Source organism: Leuresthes tenuis, unplaced genomic scaffold (genome assembly GCF_036924035.1).
Source record: "Leuresthes tenuis unplaced genomic scaffold, fLeuTen1.0.hap1 SCAF_5, whole genome shotgun sequence".
NCBI classification, from domain to species: Eukaryota; Metazoa; Chordata; class Actinopteri; order Atheriniformes; family Atherinopsidae; genus Leuresthes; species Leuresthes tenuis.
This window is the reverse complement of record NW_027325359.1, coordinates 1,163,560-1,189,638: the sequence shown is the minus strand read 5'-3', so window position 1 is coordinate 1,189,638 and position 26,079 is coordinate 1,163,560. Positions and strand designations below refer to the sequence as shown.

Below are 26,079 nucleotides of genomic sequence, written 5' to 3'. Positions count from 1 at the left end.
TTTAGGGTTGTGGCAGGGCTGGAGCCAATCCCAGCTGTCATTGGGCGAGAGGCGGGGTTCAGGTCGCCAGTCCATCACAGATCCACACAGTGACAATTTAGAGACACTAATTAACCAAACATGCATGTTTTTGGACGGTGGGAGGAAGCCGGAGAACCTGGAGAGAACCCACGCATACAGGAGGGGGCAAACTCCACACAGAAAGGCTCCAGCTGGGCATCAAACCTGGATCCCTCCTGCTAACCACCTGATATAATTATTATTCTTTTTAATTTCAAATAAAAGCAGGCGGATTCTATAAATGCGGGACTGGCCTTCATTCTTAACTTTGATTAAGACTCTTATCTCACAAGCAACGATTGGTTTGTATGTAGCTAGATCTAAGCAGGGTGTCCGGCGCTGCTTAAATGGTCCCAGACTCTGGACACTGAACAGTGAACTGGTTCAGTAACAGCACAAGCTCATGCCTGCATGTTTAACCAGACTTTGACACAGACGGTTTGATCCGACTGTGTAGGATCTGCAGCAAAACATTCAACTTGATTTTAATGGTAGAATAGGGCCATCAACTGGTTTATGACCCATTTTATTTGATCCAGAGGTCTGCTTACTGTTGTAATTACTTCTTTAATGTTAAAAATCAGGTTCCAATTTTCATTCATTATTCCTTGCACCCTTTGCCTATTTTCAGTGTGAAGCCATGGTGAGTTTTGCTGTACTATGTCATAGAAATAAGTCAATAAAGTCCGATGGGAATGTGTTTTCTCCCCACTGTCAGATGCACAGACTAGATTCTAACTTCACGTTACAACAATGGTGCATAAATAAAATAAAAACTGAACTGAGGATTCATAATAACACCAAAGATGGCTGCAAGCATGACACAGTCTGATAGGAATGTTACTTTTTGTTTGACATTTTTATCGATATTATAAGCTTCTTTAGTCAGTCACACTTTTAATTTTATCTTCTTATTTTCTATCTTTTAATAGAATCAGGTATTGGCAATCTAAGTCTTCTAGATTATGCCCAGTTCCCATCTGAAATAGTTTTAGATACAGAAGGAAAACAAGCACACACACACATGTATGCAGAGGAATGCATTTAAACTTCAACTCGACTAAAACAGGAACCCAAATCTTTCTCAAATGATTCTTATGCACAAAACCATGTTTTCAAGAAGTGAAAAACAGCTAAAGGCGTCCTTAATCATTAGTGTTAAAGGCAGACATAACTTTATGACCACAACTTATGGCAGAATGCATCAAGGAATAAAATAAATTACAGTGGTATGAATACATTTAATGTTAATTGTAGTCTAAACTGGCTGCAGTTCTTTATCCTGTAGGTCTTGATTCTCTCAGTCCCTGCAGATATTTACTTTAGTGTTTTTTTGTGGAAGTAAAGCAAAGAAATCACTTTCCTGTTGCCAAAAATCACTCCCCAGGCTGCGACTCTCTGTACCAATAACCCAGAGCTCCCTGATCTCATGTTCTTCTTGACAGCTGTCGCCCAATCAGGGCTCTGCTTCTTTATATGAACCCAATCCTTGTGTCCAGGCATCTTACCTGCTCCAAGCTCATCTGCTCATACTTTTTCCAATCTCTAAATCATAATTGACGATTGAAAAGGAGTTTATAAACTGAAGTGTACATCAAAATCTGCTGTAATGAAATCTTATCAATCTGTTCCCCGCGCTATATTATTTGCATATAAATGACTTAATATAATAACTCTCTTCAGCCTCTACCTGGGAGGAGTAAATATTTCTGTGTCTGCTTTGTCTCGTTGCTGTGACACGAGGAAACGAGATGCTAATTGAAGAGAGGAAGGCATCTTTATGTGACGACTGACATTCAATTATGTTTGGGGGATCAGATTAGGTGGTGGCCCCAGAAATGTTTGAAAACAACATTTTGCAGAGCAGCGACTCTGGAGGCAGCCGAGGATGTAATTTGAATGGCTGTTTGAGGCCCATGCTGAATGGCGCTGCTCTGAATGGAATCACTACGCTATGACCTGCAAGTAATTGGATGTCCACGGTGAAGTGTTGACATAAGGGGGAGGCAAGGCTGACAGAAACAAAAAAATAGAAAGAAAAGGCAGAGAGACAAAGAAAGAAAACAACACAAAATGAAAATAAACAAGAAATCAATGTGAAGAACGGGGGCAAAAGTGTGTGAGGAGTGCGAGGGATCATAACACTGAAAATGAAGAAAGAGTGGAACCTGCCACTGTTCCACGTGTCATTCATCAGTCACTCAGCTCACAGGCGTGCAGCCAGGCTGGCCACAAAGCCAAATAAGCCATTAGAAAGGAGAAGCTTCCTTATCAGCTAAACGCTATCAGACAGCCTGCTGCCAAGGTCACGCCAAACAAATATCGGGTCACTTTACTTGCAGCTACCATTGCATATAATCCAGCTGAAAAGGGATAGCTGTGTACATCCATTTAACTGTCACTCTGGATTTGTCCAAGCTAAACATAACGGGGCAGATAATGTAAGGTAAACACATTTACAGTGCAGCCGACTGGAAACTAAGTCCTATTACACACAGAGATCACTGCTGAGAGATGCAACAAAGATTATCACTCATCGTGTCAACATAAAGTATATTCAAAGGAGACATATGATGTCCTTTTTTTTTCCCACAAACCTCCCGAGGACCTAATGGTCAAATTAATTAAGAGACAGCAAAGCAACTTCTTTTTCCAATTATACAAGCCTCCATTTAAGCAGCTCGTCTGTGTGGAGTCACTCATTCAGCTCAACTCCAACCCTCTCTTCCTTATGGTTTGCCTCTTTTCACAACTGTTGGAGCACTTTATTAGGATATAAGAGAGCATACAGCAGCCTGAGAGTGTAGGTCACACTATAAATTGATAAAAAAAAATGACATGACTGCCAATTTTAATCTCAGATACTTACATTTCCCTCATCTGCAGTTAGATCAGGCACAGCTGGTAGGCGACTGAGCCCTCTTTCAAGCACAATGAGTCATTTTTTGCTCAACCCAAATTGTTAAAATATGCATGAAGTTAAACATTAAGCAGCCAACGGTTGTTACATAACACCACTGAGAATTCACATCATAATTGCTGTATCAGACAGCAGCTCCATGGACTCTGGACTTCTTAGTCACTCCTCTGTTTTGTTTAAGTTTTTAGTGGCAAATATTAAGATCTGTTGTTTATTTTGGTGATATTTAAAAGGCATTTGTTTTTCTAAATGGCTGTTATCGATTCTCTACTGATGGTGCATTCAATGACAGATGGAAAGTCGAAATTTCTAACTTTCAACTGTTGAAAAAAAAAAAAAGCCAATTAGATTAGTCAGATTTCCTTGTTGGGATATAAAGTGCTGGTAGAGGATTTATATTAGTAGTAGTAATGAGATTAGATGTTGATAGCAAAGCAAAAAGCAAGAGTAAGAGCTAAAACTTTCCATTTCTGAGGTACTGCAAATGAAGCATCGTCTGCAGTTAGGAGATAATTACAAAAAAAGGCTAAAATTAAGTTAAATTCACCATTCAAATCAGAATTAATAACTAAATTAAACATTTTCAGAAATACAAAATGCCGGGGTTGTGTCTTTTCTGAGTTACTAAGGTGGTAGTGACTTCAGACATGACCCAAATACATGTTCTAAAGCACAGAAAGAACAATGTTTGTCACAATATGCCCCCTTTAATTAATATAGATCAGCATTAAGTAGACTGGTAAGCATAGAAAGTCTGAAATGTAATTAATTTGTCTGACTGTCATCACCAGGTGCAACTTTCCAAAGGGAGCTGTTAAGCAGCACATTCTGTGTGAGAATCACCTTCAGGTGAAAGAAAAAACAGGTGTTGTGCAAGTGGTTTGAATGTTAATATTTGCAAGTATTTATAACACATATAGGGTGTAAAAATAGACCTTTAACACGGAAGACATTTGGACTTGTCTCAATAGAAGCATCTTCCACTTAGGGGAGGTCTTGCTTTTTGTTAATGCCTGTTTCCTGTCACGGCTGACTTGGACACTTATTGGAACCGAGCTATCATTAGAAGTCCTGCGCTTTACCTTCTGTGACATGTCAAAATGTCTTTTTGAAAAAGTGCTCTTTGAAAAAGACTCATCTCCCTGAGAGTAAATGCCAGATTCCATCACTTACATAAACATCCTTTCAGTCGTGACTTCAAAGAGCATTACAATGACTTGGATCCATTTCTTTGCTTTTTGTACCCAAAAGTAAGACACACCCACATAATCTGTACGTGTAAACAGATTAGTCCCCGCAGCGTGAGTAATACCTCGACCCACTCAACCACATCCACACAAGCATCCATTTTATCCCCATGTAATTCACCTCTGTAGAACATGGAGGGGGACAGAGGGGTCGGTCGACTCCATCGATTGGCCATCCGAAGCAGTGACAGCTCCCAGATTGGCCGGAGAACATTAGGGAGTCAGGAAGTCACGCTGCCATTAGCAGCCTGTCCTCTCTGGTTACAGCCTGCCTGCATACGGACACTCCAAAGACTAAAATGGATTACAGTGACTGGTGTGTGTGGCACCAACACATGCATGTTTGTGTGTGAGTCTTTGAAATTTGATCTTTCTATCATTGTAATATCACTTAAAAATATCCTGCAGTACAATTAAGCCAAAACAATGAGTAACCAATGGCATATTTCTTATATTTTCTTTGTGCTGCATCTGGAATAACATCCCACATATTCATTTGTGATCACGTTATTTCCAGTAACATGGTGCACCATAACATGTTGTGCATCCTGGCGCTCTTTTGAATATAAACACTGTATGCTTGCTTTCATTTAAATAAACCACAAAGGTCGACTTGATGTAAGCACATGAAAGCTTTTGAAGACAAGGTGAATTTTTATTGTCCCCCTGCCCATCATCCTCTGTCCTTGTTCCTCTTCGTTCTTTTCTGATTCCCATCTTTGCTCCTCCAGTTCACAAGCCTCTAAGAGAGAATGTGCAGCAGGGACAATCTGACGGGTAAATAAACCAGATGAGATATTGGGATTCGTTTTGTTTTATCCAGGATGTAGGATCAGCAGTAAGATGTGCTCAGCGTGAGGCTCGTCTGTTTAACGTCTCTGAAGGGGTTTTGTTGCCTGTAAACAGCTTATTAATTAATTTCAGTTCAGCTAAGATACTCTCACTGCGCTCATCTATACATCCGCACTTGGCCACAAAGGAGAAAAACACAATTAACCTGCTTTAAGATCCTCACACTTACGTTGAATGTCATGCTGCTATTTTTCTTGCCTTCACACAGACTGAAAAAAGCAGATGAGGCTTACTATTCTTTTTAAACCTTATTTGTTATTTTCTTCTTTACCAATTAATGAATTTATTTGGATCTGATTAGAAATAATAAGTTAAACACAAGGATTCCTTTGCTGTATATATTATTATTTCTGAATTAAATACAAATCTATTTAAAAGTATGGAAAAACTGAAAAAATTAAATTATTTCTAAATAAATAAATATATATATATGGTGTAAGTTACAGCCAACAGCTGGTAACACACTAAAGAGCCCCGTCCAGTTCATAAATAAGACATTTTCTATTGTTCTAACAGGTGAACATTATGGAAAGCAGATTAAAAATGTTTCTGAGTGTATCCAGTAAAAGATGTGAAGCTTCCTTGAACTTTTCAAACTCAAGAATAACGGCCTTAACCTAACGGCATTATTAGCTGTCAAACATTACAACCTGCCACTGACCCAGTGGTGTTTCTTATCAGGATAAGATGAGATAGTATGGGGAGAAAGTAGAAGGTAAAGGAGAAAACAAACAGTGGTGGAATAAATGTGCATATCAAGACAGGATTTTACGCCGCAGAGAAAGCACTAAAAGGAAAATCAAACTGATTTCAATGTGACAAAATTGATTTTCCAATTGTCTCCGGATTGCTTTCTGCTTCCTTGGGGCAGTGGAGGTGTCTATCCACTATATACTCTGGGGGAAACACCTGAATTATGTTTGAGGAATTTGGAAAAAGGACACAAAAATGTGGCTATGTTTTGTTTTTGTACTTTTTTTTCCCACTTTGTCACCAACATCGAATATTGCAGAAATAAGCTGCAGACCTCAATAACTGTTCCAGATGGCAGATGACATGATGGGTGTCAAATTAATCATTTTATGAGGAGTGGCTTAAATGGCTGAGTTTAAATCTCTCAACAGCCTAAACATAGCTTAAAAAATGATCCCTTCTGCACTTTCAAGAGGCTTTTCACATCATTTTTAAATGACAAAAATCATATGCTGTGGCATATTTAACTCATTAAATGAGGAGGACATCACTTCAAGGAGCCATAAAACTGACTCATTGCCATAAAAAAACATATTCACAAACTTTAGATGCCTATCCCAACTGTAACTGGGGAAGAGGGAGGTTACACCCTGCATAGATCTCCGGTCCATCTCACATAAACTGGGAAAACATGCAAACTCCACACAGAAAGGCTCCAGCCAGGAACAGTTTTACTGTGAGGTGATGATGCTAACCAATACCATGCAACCCTTCCTCTCATTTCTTCAATTAAAACTATGGTTTTGCAGACCTTACATCAAAATTAGGACTGTCTCCAACAGGTTTTGCATGAAAACAAATGAAAATATGAACAAAACGAGTCCATCTCACTGTAAAACAAATAATGAATAAATGTTTTTTCATATCAAAGCTGAGGGAGATTTATCCAGCCCCAAAAACAGGCTGGTCTTCAAAACCATTTAATTACATTTTCCAAACACCAGCAATAAATCTTTAAAATGCTGCAAGATGCTTTCGAAGTCTCACTTTCACCCTCCTAAGAAAGAGGAGAAACCACAGAGACCACCATGTATCTCTTCGATAATTTGGTCTCTCATCTGAACACAAAAGCAGCTAACTATGCTCACAGCATTGATTACATCTCATTTCATTGTACCTTTAATCAATTACACCTCTATTAAACAGTTTACTGTAGCACTGATATTGGCTCATCAGGGCATTTAGTCGCCATGGTTCCGGATGGCAGGTTTTCATCCAGGCTTGTTGGACAGCACCAGAGTCGACGGATGAGTGTGTATCACCTCAATTAAACTATTTGCTAAGTGTCTGACAACAGCTAATATTCCTCTTCCACCAGCGAACCCAATCGATGTTCTGGCATTCGTCACCCTGCTAGAAAAGCAATCATCTTGTTGTCTCACTCGGGTTAGAAGGGGATATGGAGAGATGCTCATCTGCCTTCTGCACCAGTGCTTATTGATACAAAGACACAAACAACCATTTATAGGTGGCATACATCAGCCAGGCTCACAAACTGGATGCACACACTTCACTCTGCAAACTGGGGCACTGAAAATAATCTGGGAGAGAGAAGATTCCTCAGAAATGCCAAAGATAAACGGGTTTGACACGTTGAGCAACGGCAGAATTCAGAGCATCACACACAAGTTCACCCACCTCTCTGTCCAGCAATAAGGGAGAAATGACGGTGACAATGTCGCCTCTTTCTGCATCGATGTAAAACATGTTTGGTGAGGGTTTGTCCGGCGACTGTCGGATGATGTTGTAACGCAGCACGGCGTTATCTGTTCCAGGGTCGTCCGCGTCGAACGCAGTCATTGTCATCACTGTGGTTCCTACGGAGCACAAGGAGGGACAGGCATGACTGTGATCTTACATTCTTTACATGGAATAAGTAAGCTAACGACATAACAAGCAAGAAGCAATCTTAATGTGTGCCTTTATTGTGAAAGAACAAGAGGAAAATTAATCCTGAAACAGGTAAACATGCCAGACACCTGCCAAAAATCATCTTTTGAAGCCACAGAATAGAATATTCAGCCTGAGAATAACTTTTCCACGTATTTCTTATGTGTTTTGAAGTGTTTCCTTAAATTTAAATGTTAAACTGTTACCCAGGCACCCTCCCGGTGCTCCCTTGCTATTAACTTGTCTCCTCTGTCATGTCAGCTATAACAGCGGGGTGCATTCCATTTGGTAATGGGAAGAAAAATGGAAAACCTATCCAGTGCATCTGAGCTGGAAAAAAAAAGAGGCAATCCTTGACTCAGCCCTCAATCCCTGCCTGCTGCCGGTGATGAGCCACCGATTCATTCAATCCTCACAGCCACAAATGTACACTGGCAAATAGGCACCCCTGCAAGAACATACTGACACAAATCTAAACCACATTTGGCTGTCCCCAGTCTAAATAAGGTTTTCTATCTCTGCAGCGTGGGAAACGGGTCTGTTAAATGTCTCAGTTCACTTCTTGTTCTGGTGAAAACTTCATTGGTTTCAGAAGCATGTGGGTCAGTGTGTGGGACTGATTATTCTGTTTTATGAATGAAATGTTATGGAATTTATTTAGATGACGAGATAGTAGTTTGTAGGAGAAAACTAGAGTGAATTTAAACCCAATTAATTCTCTTTTCAGTAAATCCGAATATTTTAAAACGTTTGTTTTTAATTAATTTTGCATCAGTTGAATATTTCAGTTAAAAACTGAATTTTGCTGTATGAACAAGTTCGGTCAGTCTTGTTGAATGAAGTAAGACTTCTAAAACTGTTTTAAACACCAAGGCTAATATATATATATATATATATATATATATATATATATATATATATATATAAATAAATATTTGGACTCATTAATTGGGTTTAGATTATAAGACGATGTTTTACCAAGAAAAATATGTGGTGTTCATACAACATAGTCAAGAAAAAGTAATATATATGTGTGTGTTAGAGGCCGAGGGGGGGGGGGGGGGGCAGGCACCAGGTAGTTCCTCTTTTCATGCTTCTCTTTAATATGTGACATTACTCCAGCATTTGTTAAACTACTCAAATCAGACACTATAAATGATGATGGAAAATATGCAAAAAGTCATTAAACATTAAATAAAAGCAGCTTAAAAGCAAACATCTTTAGTCCGGTTGAGCGTAATGAGGGGCACAGAGATGTGAGTCTCGTCCCCTTGGCATTTGCACTTCAAGGTGAACCATTAACAGTTAAGTAAACTGGTGATCCTTCCTCTACAGAATAATTACACAGTCCTATCTCCTTCATTACCTATACTCTGTTCCACTTCACACCTTAAAAGCCACACTGTTAGAAGACGACCAAGGTAGCACGCACACGTGCACACACTGCCACAAGTGTGTGCACGCAGTCTTTTTCCACAGACACACCAAACCACAGCAAATTAGAGTTAAAAACGATGACTAAAGTGGTTATCTTGAACAGATCTCAGTGAATTATGCTCTCATTCTGCTGGAAAATGGAGGTCTCACAAACCTAATGCAATCTTACATGCTTTAGGTGATGTCACAGGGAAGCTCACCCCCTCTGCTTACTGTCTTTAACAGATACCATCAGTTCACTCACCAGTAAGCATACGTCGGTCCAGGACAGCACACAGCCATCAGCATTGATTGAGTTATGATAAACATCTCGTATACTATAACAGGACAATGGAGACTGGGTTTAACTTCAAGTTGTGTTTAATCATACTGTGATATCATGTGGGTGACCTCATTGCCTTCTCCTATCGGCTTCATCCTCTGGAAGGAGCAAAGGCTCAATCAATCCTAACTGCATTGGATGGCAATATGGCGAGATGGATGTGAATGTGCAGGACTGCCATTACCTCGCTATCACTAGGACCCATCTGCTGTGTTGCTGGATGACACCAGCTCAGACTAGATGGAGAAAGAAGTGATATAATAAAGCCTGAGTCACCTGAGAGACATAGTCTGTGAACACTGTGTGATGCATGTCTATCAAGTTATTGCAAAACAAGATGCTCGCCCAAAATAAGGGAAAAGAAACAGCAGGACTATGAGGTAAAATATCACCAATTCACACATGAAAGGCAGCGGCGTAGAAGGAAAAGAAAGCAAGCGCTGATACACATGTTGTGGATTGATTTCATCACACAGGCTGTTGGGACACGGTGCTGTTGCTAACAGCTAACTTCTATATCTTTCTCAAACGCCAAGGGAAATCAGTGGGGGATGGCAGATCTGCAGGTGCCACCAGGGAACTGACACAGTGTGAAAAAGAAAAGATGAAGCAAGACAACATAGACGAGATAGAAGAAAAAGGCGTAAATGTGATGCTAGCATGTCTTTAAAGCTAGTGTGCATCGGGAGTGTCCGCACATCGTCTATGTGTTGGGCTGTATATGGATGAATGTGAGCGATTGGAGTTTCATTTTCAATTATGGAGCTTCTAAAATCAGGAATTGGATTTATATTAATCAGAATCGAGGGAATGAAAAGACCAAAGGCTAAGCCAAGCCATTCTAAGGTGTGAATGAGATCAAAGGAAGTTCAAAGATGAATCATCTCCAATACCAATAGTTGGGTGTAATGAATTGTAAGCATATTCAAAAGCAGAACACAGTGAAGAGGTGGCAGCAGAGATAAGGGTCGATGAAACATACATGGAGGCAGAAAAGGGAGGTTGAATGAACAAGAGGAGGAACTATTGGAGCTGAAACTGTCTTCACTGAAGATTTGGTTGGTCTATGACTGATTCCAAGTACTTCTTTTTTACTTCTTTAAGGTTTTCAGGTTGCATTGTTCACGTTTCCAGTGTAATTAATTTAATTTATTCAATTAAATCAGCAGCAGCGAGGCTCATTTATATTCTTTTGGAAAATAATTAATTTATATGTCGAAATGTACAAACACAAAATGCGCCTGAGAGTAATCATAATAATTAATTTCAGCTTTATGTTTGTTTTTTTATTAAATAGCACATATATAAAAATTTACACTACAGGAAAGATTTAGCGTAAAAAAATGCAATTTTGTTACGGTAATGAACATAATAACTAAAATTACTGTATCAATAAAAACATTTCTGAATGTTTGCACTATGTGACTATTCTGAACTATCAATAGAACATGCATGAAAAAAATAAAAGGTCTACCTTTCATACATATTCAGTTATCATCAATTGAAAATGTGTTACGGTAATGAATTTATTTGGTCAACGACTCACTAAAACATTGCGAAAATGTATTAAAGAACGTGTACTGATCACATTTTTTAATTGAGCCAGTTAATTGAGACCCTGCTTAATACTAATAAGAGAAAAAAATAGCAAAATTGACCTAAATTTGTTTTTGCAAAGGTTAGGACAGTTGGGATTTTCAAATAGTGGCAAAGACGTCTAAAGAAACATGTCTGCTTAGCCAACAAAAGCAACTTAATGAGGCAAGTATTCCTGGGAGCAGTATGTACCTCTTTGTTCTGATTACCATGGTTTGTACAACCATTTCTTACCACCTGCAAGTAAAATCTCTTCTTTTTGCATATAAATTGTCTTTATTTAGCCGCAGTTTTCTCCATGAAGCATGAAGACAATGGTTGTGAAAGTGGTGAAGCAGTCATCGGCAGATCTATTTATCTGAAATGTTCTTCACCTGCCTACACTGTTCAGCTGCCTATTGTTGGCAGAACAATACTTCTCTGCAGGAAGATGCTGGCTTGTCTGGGGCTGCCTCTGAATCTTTTGTTAAATCTGTCCTTTCATAGTGATAATTGTAAATATCAGACTTTTTTTCAATCTAATCACTTCATGGTCAGCTCTTAAAATGAGTCACTGATAGGAGTTTCTTTGAGTCTGTATGATTTGTGTTTTTTAGAGTATTATTATAGCTTATCTATGTATGAGAAATGACAAAACAGACCACAATACTCACTTGCTAGTTTATTTATTCCATTGGACTTCACCAGCTGGCTCAATGACCTGGTTATTTATCTGGCAGCCTGCTATCCTTCTGCACTGTGACGGTAAAGCTTCTTCAGACAACCTCTTGTCAAGACTGGCCACAAAACATTGTGACTCAATATTAAGTTGAAAAAGAGCAATAAAACCAAGCAAACAAATGGAAACCTTTTGCAGTTTCTATATAAACAGAATTTTACAGCCACCTGAATCTAATGAAGAGCATTTTACGATACAGCCTGTGGGAAAGCTCATTTCTAAACAGTGTCTTTGCTTATATATTCTTCATTTCTCATATTTGGCTGCTTATTATGTTTAACAAAGATTATTACATTTAAAAGGAGAAAAAATAACCGATGTACACTATGTTTGGAGGCCGTTGGTGAGGTATATTAACAAATTAGATAGAAAATAAAAGCATTATAAAGTTGATAAGTTTACAATAAAACAAATTTCAGTTGGTTCCTTTAAAAAGACACAGATAACGGGATATTTTTTGTTTTTTCCCCACACAACTCCCACAAATAACTTATAAACAGCTGCATGCTGTTGACATTTTTTCTGAAATATATCTTTCATTCGTGGAATGGATTTTGGTGCATTTTTTAATCCAGAAAGAATTTTTCAAATTCTATTTGCAACTTGATTCCAGTTGTAATTATTTTCCATTTTCAGCATACTTTTTACCTTCATAGTAATCAACATTTACAGCCATGCAATGAGCAAATGTTCATAAAAGTTTGCTGATGGAGATGGTCAGAAAATGACTGGAAATACAAAGTTAAGATGCCAGATATGTGAAAAAGCTGCTGTGGAGATCTTCTGCACAGACACAAAATTTGGGATAATGAGCACCAGCCAGACAGCATGGTAAATTAAGCTAAATTCAGAGCAGCTTTCCTTTCCTGCCTCGTTCACAGACAGTTAATTCAGCTTATGTTACAGCTGGATCATTGGCAAAAACTTCATTATAAAAATATACTGTATGACTGATAAAAAACATTGCAGTCAAATGACAGCATGGGTCTAATGATAGATAAGATAGCTACAGTTTGTATGCTGGAGGGCACAGTTTGTGAGTGACAGAAAGAACAGAATGACAGGTATTCCTTCTATAACATCACTCTGGTGACATATTTGCTAATGAGAATAAAAATAGCACTTAGCCAAAGAACATGGAGCTTGACAAGCAACTCCATTTTACACAATGACGATCCAACTTTGGCAATGACATCACATCTTAACTTGATAAGTGAAGCATCGGGGATGACTTAGAGACACAAAACAGATAGAGAGGAGAGTAATCAGACTGAATATGTGTGGAGAAGGTTATGAAAATCTGGAACTGAACATGTTTGTCAACTGAAATACAAAAATCTTTCTCAGGCAATGAGTCAAATCACATAAACACCAGCCTTTTCTAAATGCTGTTGTGCGATGAGACAGACTCATGAAATACCTCTTCAAATTGTCCACATCTGATATACTTGACACAGCTGAGCCAAATGACCTCCAAACATGTCCCCCGGCTCCTTTCCCATCTCTCTTGGTTCATTTAAACCTGCATATTTCTCATTAATGCGGCTATGGTGGCTCCTGGTGCCATGATATCTCTGTACTCTTCACCTCTGTTGTAGAGTTCCAGAGATAATGAGAGCGTGAAAAACCAACATCTGAATAGTGTTTACTTGAGGGACTTGTTAGATTTCTGTAACTTCCCTAAAAAAAGATTCTTACTATTTTTTTTAACAAACAGTGTGTGTTTTTTTTATTTTTAAACGTCCACACATAGGCTCAGGAGGAGACAATGGCCAATGTCTCAAGGATTCTGGTGCAGCTGGTGCTTCTCCAGCTAGTGCTCTGTGGCCACTCATTGCTTCAGTACAGGTAAATCTAGAAGAGCTACTGAAAATCTATATTGTTGTCAAATGTTGTGAAATTTTTACTGCATCAACTCCATTCTGGTTCTTTTGTTCTCACACGATGTTTACCTGCATGCAACCACAGCCCCTCAAACTGATCTGTCAATACAACTCAGGCAGCAAACAGAAGCACAAAGCCTCTGGTATCAACATATTGTCCCTCATTTACAGATTTTTGCCTGTTCATGTACAAATATCTGTTTATCAAGATTAAAATAAGATGGATTTAGAAAGTAAAGCCATAGCAGAAGTTCAGGATTCTATCAAACAGTCAGACAGGATCTCGTTTGCATGAAAAAACAAATCCAGTGGTGCTGAAGATGCTTAGCTTTTGGAAGTTTTAGACATGAACAACATCCTCAAAAAAATAACCAAAAAAAACATTATTTCCAAATACTAAATGTCAAACTTTGGTCTCCAAAAGCCATTCTAGTCACTCCAGTAGTCCACAGATTACTGAATCACATCAAAATAGCAACAACCATTAAACACGTAGTAGTGTGACGCCGTTTTCTATGGAAGTCCTTCTGCAAAGTGCAGAAGAAGCAGATTATCCTGTGGACCATCATGGAGACAGTGGAAGGTCATTTCATCCTCATAGTCCAACTATTTGAGCCCACGGATGAGGAGCTAAAGCTAATGGAAGATTATACTTAGTAAGCAGAGTCAGAAAGACAATGAAACATTATTCAAAACTTCCAGTGACCTGAAAAATAAAGCAAAACTTGTGTTTAGTATGGGACCCTTCGATGTTAAAAATCCCCATGTGTCCATGGATGAAAGAAATCCCAGATATAGAACTACAACAAATGGTAAATACACTGAATTTATACAGGGCTTATCTAGTCAAAGTGCTTTTCTTTATCATACACATACATATCGATGAATATATAAAGAGCAATGTGGGATTCAATATCTCAGCATCTTGCCCAAGGATATTTTTACACAATCAAACAGGGGATCAAAACAACAACCTTCTCATTTTTGGACAGTTCCACTTCCTTGGCTACAGGCGCCACATATCAGTCTGCAGCATTAATAAACCTTGCTGCCATGAAGACGGTGCTTTCCCACCCATCTGTCAAGACTAGGCCAGAAATAATACATTGAGGTCAGGAGATGGGGTGCAGTATAGAGCTGAAAAATTAAAAAAGGCATCAGAGAGGCCAAATCAACAAAGAAGAAGATCGAGGAACACTTCAACGGCATTAACACAGTACGAAGATGACTTACTGGCAGAATAACTCAACTGTTTCTTTGCTAACTTTGAGCTTTAAACAACAGAGGCAGCAATACCCAAGACACCTCACAGCAACCAATCTGTTAAAGTGCAAGAACACAAAGAGAGATGCTCACTCAGGGCCAACAGACTCTACAAACCAACCCTACCTGAAATCATCCCATTGACAATCAGAGAGTGGAGTCATGGACAGGAATAGAACAGTGGACAGCAGTGATGTCAGGAATTAAACATGCTGCTGTGCCTTCTTAACAGATACTTCTGTATGATTTATAAGATGAAGTGCATGTTTTTGTTCCGGTAGTCTATGATCAGCTCATTTGTCTTCTATGTTCAAGACCAGATTGTTCTGTTGCAACCATGTGGAAAGATTAGGAACCTCATCAAGAGTGTGTAAAGCAACTGTATCCTTACAGCTCTGCAGCAGATAGGAAAGCATGAGGGTCATCATTGGCTGCCCTCCGCCCATCCCAGAGGAAATACACAGCTCCTGCTGCCTCACAAGAACTGCTGCTTTCTTAGAGCCCCCCCAAATCCAATAGCTTCAAAACCTAAGCTATCATGACAGTCTGTTTGTCAAACACGTGCAACATCCATAAAAACTAAGTGCAATCACTTAAGAGATAGCTAATATGTTTCTGTTTATGCATTTGGCTTTTATCCAAAGCGACTTACAGGTAGATAGGGTAAGGGGGTCTTGCCTAAGGGCCCCTACTGGAGGTAATACCTTCCATGCAGGGGATTTGAACCCAGGTCTCCCACACAGAAGGTGGCAATGATACCATTGCACTATCCAGTCCTTAATATATGCTTATCTTGGACATTATTAACATATAACTACTTCCTTTATGATTGGTAGTTCTTGCACCTCTTAGTTTTTAATCTTTAGTTTTGTAAATACATATTTGTTCTTGTTCTCTCCACTGTAAACTTTTTCCACTGCAAATTAAATCAACATCGGCTATGTTGATGTGATATTCAAAAGACTCGAGATGTCTTTTTTTAAAATAATGCTTGAGAAAATCCACTTTGAGCCTGCCACTGTTGTTTGAATCATGATACATTCTGGGCTGAAGTGGCACACCGTGGCTGTTTACTGCAGCAATCTCTGGACCTTTCAGTGTGATAAATATGGCTCTCCTTTGGCCTCAGTTTGAGACAAGTGGTGCTGATACATTACTCAAAATATACACAAAGTTGAAGATCAGACAAGTAGGAAGGAAAGAGTGATGCAAAGTCTATGGCATCCATGCAAGAGCTGCATTTCAATGCCACCATACGAGCAACTGCAACTGCGTCAGTCAGTGGTTTTGTAGCGAGGAGAGGCTAACATCTACCAGAACTAGCATCTAGGCTTACTGCACAATTACAATGACAATATCCCCGTCTTACACTACAGAGGTGCTATTCGCGCTTTGCAACTGAGAAAACAGAGCTCCCTCGTTTATGAAAGGCATGTAGAAACATATCGGGACATAATAGCGGGAGAACCTTGTTATTATTCCCTTTGGCACTAAGAAACATCCATTGGGTCCTTCCCGTTATTGCTTGTAGACAAAGGTATCGATTGCATCAGGAAAGACAAGCTGAAATCTTCAGAAAGCTGCTGTGGTCCTTCTGTTATCTGAGAAAACTGTGAAGGAGACTTGCTTTATACATTGAGGACTTTTTAAAGGTAGATTGGTGACACATCCAGACTGTACCCTGCCCCAATGGTAGCTGGGATAGACTAAACATGCAACCCTAAATAGAATTAAGTTGGTACAGAAAAGGATTTAATGTATAAATGTAATTAGAACATATTAAGACCTAACATATTAAGTCTGTTTTTCTTTTTAAGCACTTATCTTTTGGTTAAGGACACATTTCAGTCGATTCCCTTATCTTTAGACAAAATGTAACCACTCTGGGGCTGTGATGCCATCAGACCAGTGTAAGTGTTTCACACTTTTTAATGTTCATTAATCTGAAGAAGCATGGAAGTAACACATGATTATTTTGTTTTCTAAAGCTTAATTGATAGTCTCAGAGTGTGAGCTCAATTAGATAGTGGGGTCATGTCAAATGCTGCTCAGCATGTTCATCAGGCTGGAGCCACTGTAGAGAAATGTTGGCAAGAGTCACAAAAGCCATCTCCACAGAGATTTCACTAACTGCAACTCTGAAGCGTCTCCAGCTGGATGTGAGAAAAATGTTAAATAACGTCATGGTTAGCAGTCGGGTCAAAAGGGATTTAAAATGTGTCATAATGAACTTGAACTTATCTAATAAAAGCAGGGTACATAGTTCAGCAACGTGCTACTGAATCAGTTGCTTCCCAGCTAAAGGACAATGAACATCCATTAAATAAAGTAGGCCAGAAACTCAACAATTAGTTTAGTTGTATTTAAATGTTCGAACAGTCTAACTTTTCAAGACTATTGTTCTTTCTTTTATACTGGGATTGAGGAGTAGTGGTCCCATATCCATCCAAATAGCCCCCAATGCCCCAAAAGGGAAAGAGTATAGGGCCAGTCTGTTGGTTTGGGATTGTATGTTTGCAAAATTAAAGAGCTCCAGACCTCCTTTAGTCTTTGAACTCGCAGTAAATCACTATCCATCCGTCTAATTTCTAAACCAGCTTAACTGCAACATGCATTAGCTGAAAGTTTACACATAAGGTGAAAGCACCATCTTATAGGAATATAGTCTGAAAGCCCAAGGCAACAAATTAAAATCCAAGACCCTGTGGAGCCTTTAGAATAAAAGGTTCACAACCTCTGACACAGGAATTTATGCAGGAAGTATGCCAACTGTTCAGAGTAGGGTCAAACACAAGAGAGACAACAGTAGACCTACAGAAAAAGACATTTTCAAGCATTAGAAGCATTCTAAAGGATAGTATTTTTCATGCTAAGCCACATGTTGTCTTCCAGCTGGTCAGTTTACTATCAGAGATGTTAAACCTATGGAGCCACTTGGTACCAAGCAATAAAGAGTCAGCATGGAAAATGAGGGACCTGACTGAATATATATTAACTGGGACACAAAGTGAATATATAACTCATACAAATCAGCAATGGGTCCTCTGTGCTACTCAATGGCTCTTCAGTTTTTTGAATAACTAAATGCACTGTAAGTGAGTCTCTCAAAGTTTTGTTCCGGCATGTTTGAGGATAAGTTAGTGATAAAAATGAAAAAATATAAAGCAGTATATGTAGAGTGATTTTAGCTGTAGGGAATTTAAACTCATCATTCCTGCTGTGTCAAATCCAAATACTAACACATACATGTCAACACGCATGCAGTCAGCTGTGAAAGAGATCAACTGTAGGACCTTTCAAATCAATGATTATGTTTGTTGCAATCGTTTGCCTCTGGGGATGATAACCTCCAGCACAGCTCTAAAAGCTGCCCCACTAACTCAAGAAGGATTCATAAATCCCCAATCTCTCTACTCCTCTACCATCGAGGTTCCAGCTAATGACTTCGCTCACTAAATCAAGACAAAAGATACTTCCTCTTTAAAAGGACACTTCAATTAATTACCCCAGGAAAATCCCTTCACTGAATAAAACTGAAAACCTATTAGTGGGCATTCATCTGATCTCACCCAGGAAAAGGGAAGCAATCAGTGTGGAGCAGCTAGCTACTGTACGACAGAGCAGAGGGACGGGAGGGCTGCAGGGCCTAGAGTTAGCAGGCTGAGGCAAAGTTAGGATTTTATTTATGATCTCACTCTTTAGGTGAAGTTTTGTTGCCATTAGACAAGATTACCGAATTAAATAAGACAAAAAAAGAGAGGCAGAAACTTCCAGCCGCTGACTGATTCGATATAATTTGCCTGCATGTGTGAGTATTTTGGTGCCAGTTCAAAAACACACATTATGCAAAACTGTCCACTGTGATTACCTGCTGTGTAAATGCTATCTAATCAAGAAGTGCAACTAAAACAACACATTTTGTTTCATACGACCCCACCGTGAAACTTTAGAGACAAGAAGCCAAATCAATGGAATATAAAAATCTGGTAAATGGAGTAAATGCACTGTGCAGTATATTAACATACTGAAAAAACATGGAATAAGCATGGATCTAAGTGGTAAAATATACCCAAACACTATATGCTCATACAAATCTGCAACTAACACACAACTCAATGAAAATATTACACTTCAAAGCAAAAATCTTCCTGACGTCAGATCTCGTGAAAAGAAGCTTTAAGAGAGCACTTTAGCTGGAGATGCATGCTCCTAAAACATCAGAATCGTGCCAAATAATCAGGGAACTTTGAGAGAAAAAGAACGCTCTGGTATTACAAGGGCAGAGGCGTAAATTCTGTTTGAAATCTGCTCCGTTCTCCCTTTTTTCTGATCTTTGTCCTGCAGCAACACAATCAATAAGCAACAATAAAAAGCAATCAAAACAAAAATTAAGTACATTTTTCAAATCCGCAGCCTCTTCCCTGTTAAGAGGCTTCCATTTGTCATCATTCTTTCCATAACGAGTTGCTTGAGGATACAAGTAACACATTGCTGGTGCTTCACAGCTTCTTTGTCTTTGACTCTGAGGGACATGAGCCCTTAGAGCCCCCCCCACCATTAGCATTCTCCGAGCTTGTAAGCGTACACAATGCTTAACATCTGCAGTCTGACGGTGACCAGTATTCATATAAGAGGCGAGACAGAACATGTTTTATACTCTTGACTCACAACCAGCATGAATACCTTTCATGACAATAAATCAAATGTATTGTGCTTTCAAGGAGAGAAGCTGCACATCTATCTGCTGCATTCACTCTCTCGTTTTTCCAAACTCTATTGATTGGATTCTATGATAATATATAGTCATTCAAAAACACCCATTTCCAATATTTTAGATGTCAACATCATATATGCTGCCACAAAGCATCCTGTTAGTGTCACCCTCTGAGCCATCCTGTTTCCATCCAAAAGGGATTCGAATCATTGGGAAATGAGCGTTAAAAGAAATTAAATCATGTGTTTTTCTATCAAAACAACAGATTTTGGTGAAAACTACTAATTCTCTGGAGTTTTTTCCGCAGGTTGGCATGACAACAAACCCGATAAACGTTTTACCGATTTCCCGACCATGGAGAGAGGACTTGAACCTTTATTAGGAATCAGGCAAGTGGTGTTGGAGCTGTCAGCCCAGTTAGTCCTGGTGATTAGAGGGGCTGTCATGAGGAGAAGGAGGCAAGAGGGGTTATTTAATGCCCTTAATTGCCCAAGCAGAGCTCGAGGTGAAAGAGGGGTGAAAGTGCGCCACGTCAGACTTGATGCAAACACAGCTGTTTCCATCCCTTTCGAAATCAACCAAAACCCGGCGCTAAAGAGCGGATTTTCATTTGCGCGAATCTGAGGATTTTAATTCCAATTATGGCGTTTTCCATCATCATTTTCTGATGCAATAGTTCTCGATGCTCATCTAAAAAGGCTGATGGAAACGCACCCAGAGAAGGTCAGAGAGAAAATAAAAGTAAACTTTGCAACGTCTATAACAAATAATTACAGAATAAGTAAGAAAAATGCATACAGCTCATGTGCAAAGACCACGTTTAACCACGTCTTATTTTAGTCAGCTCAATAAAAGATTAGAAGGATAATGTCGACCAGATTTTATTCTCTCTGGAAACAATCTTTTGTGAAGTGGCAATAATACCGACTGCACCAGTGATGTTAGATTCTGATTTCTGCATGATCCTCCACTCTCTGTGTTTTTCTCATGTAAAAATGAGACAAATCCTCCCTAAATGAGAGTTTTCTACACATGTATGAGTATAAACATTTGTTCACTTCTTTGTGGTTAATACTATTATATTATTATATTATTATATATACTATTATATATACTATTATATTATAATATTATTATATATACTATTATATTATTATATTATTATATACTATAATACTGTTTACTGCACAATAATGATTTCAGACACCTAGAAAAGAGAAGATTATTGTCAAAAAAATGTAAAGCGCAAAAAGATATTTTTACTATAAATGCTTCTTTGTGTGTCATCTGAACTTTATTATTTTAGTCTAGTGAAAACATAACCATGAAACACTGACAGATGTTCAGAAATATGGCTTGAGGGTGTGAGATGGGGCAGAAATCCTTCAGCCTGGCCTTTAACTTGTCAAAGACCTTCCATATTGCTCTGATGGATGCTCTGATGTCTTCAAACTGAGGCATTGCTCTTGGCTACAAAGCAGAGTGATACACAATGCTTTATTTATCCCTGTGAAACACAGAAGAGCAGTGTAATAAAAAGGAGTTTTTGAAATGGTTGCATGTTTGCATCAATTTTAAGACCAATTTATTTAGAGCGGTACTCTCACAGAACTTGGATTCCATCAAAGATGACAAAGAGGGGGCTTATTATCAGCCAAATACTGAATAACAATACATAGCTTTAATTTACCTGAAAATGGGACCAATATGTTACATCACAACAAGCTGCTTTATTACCACTGACACAAACCCCTTCCTGTTATGTAACTGATGGTGAACAAATGAATACGTAAATTACGAAACCATTTGATTATTTAATAAGAGAAGATAGGAAGCTGATGAATTAAACTGCACAAATGTTTAGAACTACTGTAAATCAGCAAATGGTCAAAAATAAGATGCCATGAAGCCGACTGTGTTGATTTGTGTTGCAGTATGTTGGCATTTCACGAGCAGCACAGATAACTTCCCAAGGCAGCTGGGTTTCTGTGGCACTGGCGAGATTGCTGTCACAGGAGAATCCATCCCGCCAGGCTCCAAGCGGACCGATTTCAGACCAATCACCAGCCTTTTCTGGCAGCTGCTGGCAGGTTTCAGATTTTGTTTCAAGTTCTTGTAGAAGCTGAAAAGCATCATTTATATCAAAGCTGTATGCTACAACACTAAAAGCTATTTCTCTATGTAAACGTGGTCTTTGATCCATTCCTAAATGACATCAGAGAGACTTAATCAAGTAATCTATTCTCTGCTGATTTGATACAACATGGTTAAACCACATTGTTTTCAGATTGAGGGATTGCCTTTTTCAAAGACCATTTATTGACACCCACTTACCGTGGGGATCAATATCAGAGGGGAAGAGAGATTATTGTACATCTGCTTATTTCTGCAATTATCCAGTCAATCACTAACATGTCAACAGTGCTTTAAACCGCAGGTCGGCGTCTGAATAGGCAACAAAACGTGTTGTATTGGGACTGTTGTGAAATGTTCTCAAACTGATGATTATCTTTTTCTGAAGATGACATTATGCTAGTCCAAGTAAAATCCTACAACAGCTACTGCCCAGTGGATTGAGACAGTCTGTTAATGACAGACACAACCCAAGATAGACTGGTGTGGCTTGTGTTGACACCGAGGTCACATTCATTTAGATAAGCACTCTTGACATTATATTTAGTGACATCAAGAGTAAAAATACATGAAGGTTGAGTGCTGGGACTCAGATCATGTGATAAAGATGAAGTAATTAATAAAGATGAGATTTATCTTCCTGATTTTTTGTGATAAAGATGATTTAAGAATTGCTATGACTCTGATCAAAGTCTCCCAGTCCAAGGGAAGTAGATAAGCAATGACTCGAATGCCCAGAAGTCCTAAATAATTGAAAAGTATTTAAATTTCACTTGGTAATGCTGCTTGAGCGATCACTCAAAGTCGTCAGTGAGTAGAAAAACCAGCCAAAATGAAGAAATCTCAGTAAATTAAACTAACATGAAACAAAGAAGGTTTACTTCTATTGGTTAAATCCAACATGGCTGTCAGTCATTTTCAAAGTAAATACCTAATATGCCATGATACTTATGACATATTTATCTTTATTTTCCAAAAACTGAGTGCCAAATTTTAATTGGATGGAGGTACCTTAAAAGATGATTGTTGTAGTAATACATTTGTTATAAACCATGTCCAAAACACCTTTATTGTAGATGTTGATGTCACAGAGATCCGAGGAGATCAGAGAAGACAAAACCCTCCTGGCAGTGTAATGGACAGCAATGTATTTCATTTTCACCGTCCACACTTGAGCCATGTGAACCTCAACATACTTCTGCAGAGATTTGGCTGCGGAGGCAATAAAGAACAGTGGCCTGGAGTTAAATGGCAAACAGTGGAGTCGCAGGGATGGACAGATGGGCTAGAGAGGCTTGTGCCGACAGTGATAGGTGATGGATTCTTCACAGCAAGAGAGCCCACTGAGATTGGAGGGTATTTGCTACAATAAGAGGGATTATGCCCATTTTCCACTGTAATCCTTGACTAAAATCAAGGAGCAGGAGTCATTGTGTTCAACTGAATGTTAAAGTTTCGATGGACATGGACAGGGGGGGCCTGGAAAAAGATGAGAGCAGCATCTTAACTGAATGGTCTAATAAAAAGGTTGCTTCCAAATAAACTACAGTAAAAAAAAAGCACACATGTGACATATAAAAGCATCAATTTGCTATAATCCTGATAAGTGTGCAAACCATTGAACATTTGACTTTGCTTTGTGTGAAATACATCCCTTTTTTTATTATTATTATTCTTCATTTACTCTGTCTACACTTCCTTAAACTGGTTCCCAAAGTCGCTGTGCAGGACTGTTGTCTTTGTTTTCCAGAGTCGACTGTTCTGAAATATCACTGATGCAGTAGCATTCGTAGGTGGCATTCTGTGCAGTTTGGTGCAAAACATATTGACCTAAATCTGGTTCTACTATTCCAGTGAGTTTACTCTCATGCCATTAGGCCCGGTCCCCGACAACATCAATCTTATGGACTGTAAGGCATGATTAACATACTGTTCATTAGAGGTTTTTTTCCTGCTTTCGAAGCATTCATCCTGCAGAAATCTTACCAACCTTTATAGAAAGCTGAGGCTGACATAGACTATTTAGATTTTTACAGAGCTGCATGAGAAGTTTCCATCTCAGAACATCTGCTGCATCAAAGTGAGTTGTGTCAAAGTTATGGTAGAGAAGCTGTTCTGTGAAGACCGAGCTGCTTCTCTGCGTCCCCTAGCTTTGCTTTGCTTTGGCTTCTGATGCAACCGAAGGCAACCAAAGTGCAGGCTAAATATAGTGACCAGCACACACCCATTTGTCTGAAACTCGGAGACAGAAGATGGGTTTTAATGCAGGGCAGTGAGACTGAGCATCCATTCTGGTGTGGATTAGGATCACTTTAAATTCAAATTGCAGAACACTGCATTGGCCTTGGCAGAGGATGCGCTCTCTGAGCAACCTTGTTCCTGTTTGAAGTAAACTTGTGGTTCTGCAGCATGATTAGTGTTGGCAGTCCGAACAGGGGAGAAAAAAAGAAAACTTTGTCCAAAATATAAACTCAAAATAGAGACCGATCCAGATGTGTAACAAAAAAAAGACAAAATGAATGAGGAGAGCTACAAAAATGGACATTTAAGGATGAATACTATAGATAAAAGTGGAATATAGTGAAGACTGATAAAAAAGAATGAACGTTTGTTTCTATTTTCAAATAAATATATTAAGTTTTTGTTGTTTTTCCATTTGTTTTTCAAACTTTTGTCATTTATTTAGAGCATGTCAGAACAAACGTCTCATTTCCACTTTGCTGGTTTAATGGAAGTGAAGATTTGGTAACTTTAAATGTTATTTAGTTCAGAAACTAACTAATTGATGTACAGTGACAGCGATATAAGCAACAGATTGAGTGGCCTTCTGATACGGACACAGTTCGGGTTACAACTCATCTTTAAGTGGCTCAGAGTACAAGGGGCCGGAAACCCGATTGTGGCTCAAACCTAATTGACTAAGAACAAAGCTGAAGGTAATGCAATGGAGATGGAATCATCAGGAAATGAGAAAAAGAGTAAAGAAAAGAGAAATAAAGAGTTATAAAGAACAAAAAAATCAAATAATTCAAATGATTAAATACTATATAAAAAATTACTAATAATATAAAAACAACATGTAAATAAAAAGTAACTTACATTTAATAATTTTTATATTCTCATATTTATTTTTTTTTTTGTTCAACATTTTGATATTTATTGTATTTATTCATCTGTTTATTTCCACGCATTTATGCTCCATTGGAAAAATTCAGCCTTTTCCAGAAGCTTTTTAGTGATAAAAACTTATTTTATGTTCTTCTTTACAGTCACATTAGCACAAGCTCTGCTATGATGCCTGCTCTACGGTTTAGAAACTGTTCTTCTAAAGGTAACGGGTGTTAGCCTATAAGTTTGACTCTTCAAACCAGCTTAAGTAAAACCAGCATCTTGCATCTTTCTTAACATACAGATCAAGCTTAAAACTACAGTATTAACCGGGTGTATAACCACACAATATTCTTAATGATATGATCGTATATAAAGACACCAATTTTGACTTCTGCTGCCCTGATTTAACATCCGAGACGATTAAACTACACTGCAAATCATGGCAGATAATGTACAGGTTGGAAAACTCGGTCTAATGAACAGTAAGAATTAAACTCCTTAAATACTCCTTTCTTTAAAGTTAATTAATACACATTTGGCCAATTGCTCTACAGAGTAGATGTACATCTGATTATGAATGTAATTATATAATCAGACAGGAATGAGACAGCAGTGCTATCCATAAAAAAGCGGCTATGCTCGGGCTGTGTCTGTATTTCTGAAGCTGCTCATCTCCTGTCTGAAGAGTTTGTTTAGAAACGTCTTCAGTCTCAGTCTGAGAGATGTCAGAGGAAATGGTTGTGGTTTAAACTGACAAAAAAGCTGTCATAACTACGATAACCATTCTGTGCAGAGAGAAAAGTATCTCAGGCTCTCAGACAGAGTCTCAGACATGCCAAACCTTGAGGAGGAAGGTCTTCAAAAGTTCTTGTTTTAGTTCAACTCTTCTCAGCCAAGTTTAGCAATCTGAGGCTGCAGAAAGCACAAATTCACTGAAACTAACAAAAAAATGATGCCCGGTTTGATTTCTTATGAGGCACATATACAGGATGAAAGAGTCAGATAAATCTATTCTTAAATCTAAATCTAACATCCTTACTTTTCAGCAAACAAATACAACCTTTACATGAGGAATACAATACTTCGGTGGCCATAGATCACCAATTTTTTACGAGATTCGCCACTTTTATTGCAATGTTCCTCATAGTTTCAAAGCAGACAGATTTCTGACATTTGTGGA

At 38.5% G+C, this 26,079-nt stretch overlaps 1 protein-coding gene across 1 annotated transcript in view; it reads right to left on the bottom strand.

Moving 5' to 3' along the window:
• The window catches only part of cdh13 (cadherin 13, H-cadherin (heart)), a 345,689-nt gene that overhangs the window by 119,000 nt on the left and 200,610 nt on the right, over positions 1-26,079 (bottom strand). The window contains exon 8 of the mRNA XM_072385388.1: positions 7,471-7,649. Within this exon, the coding sequence (XP_072241489.1) occupies positions 7,471-7,649 (179 nt within the window). The remainder of the gene's footprint in view (positions 1-7,470; positions 7,650-26,079) is intronic.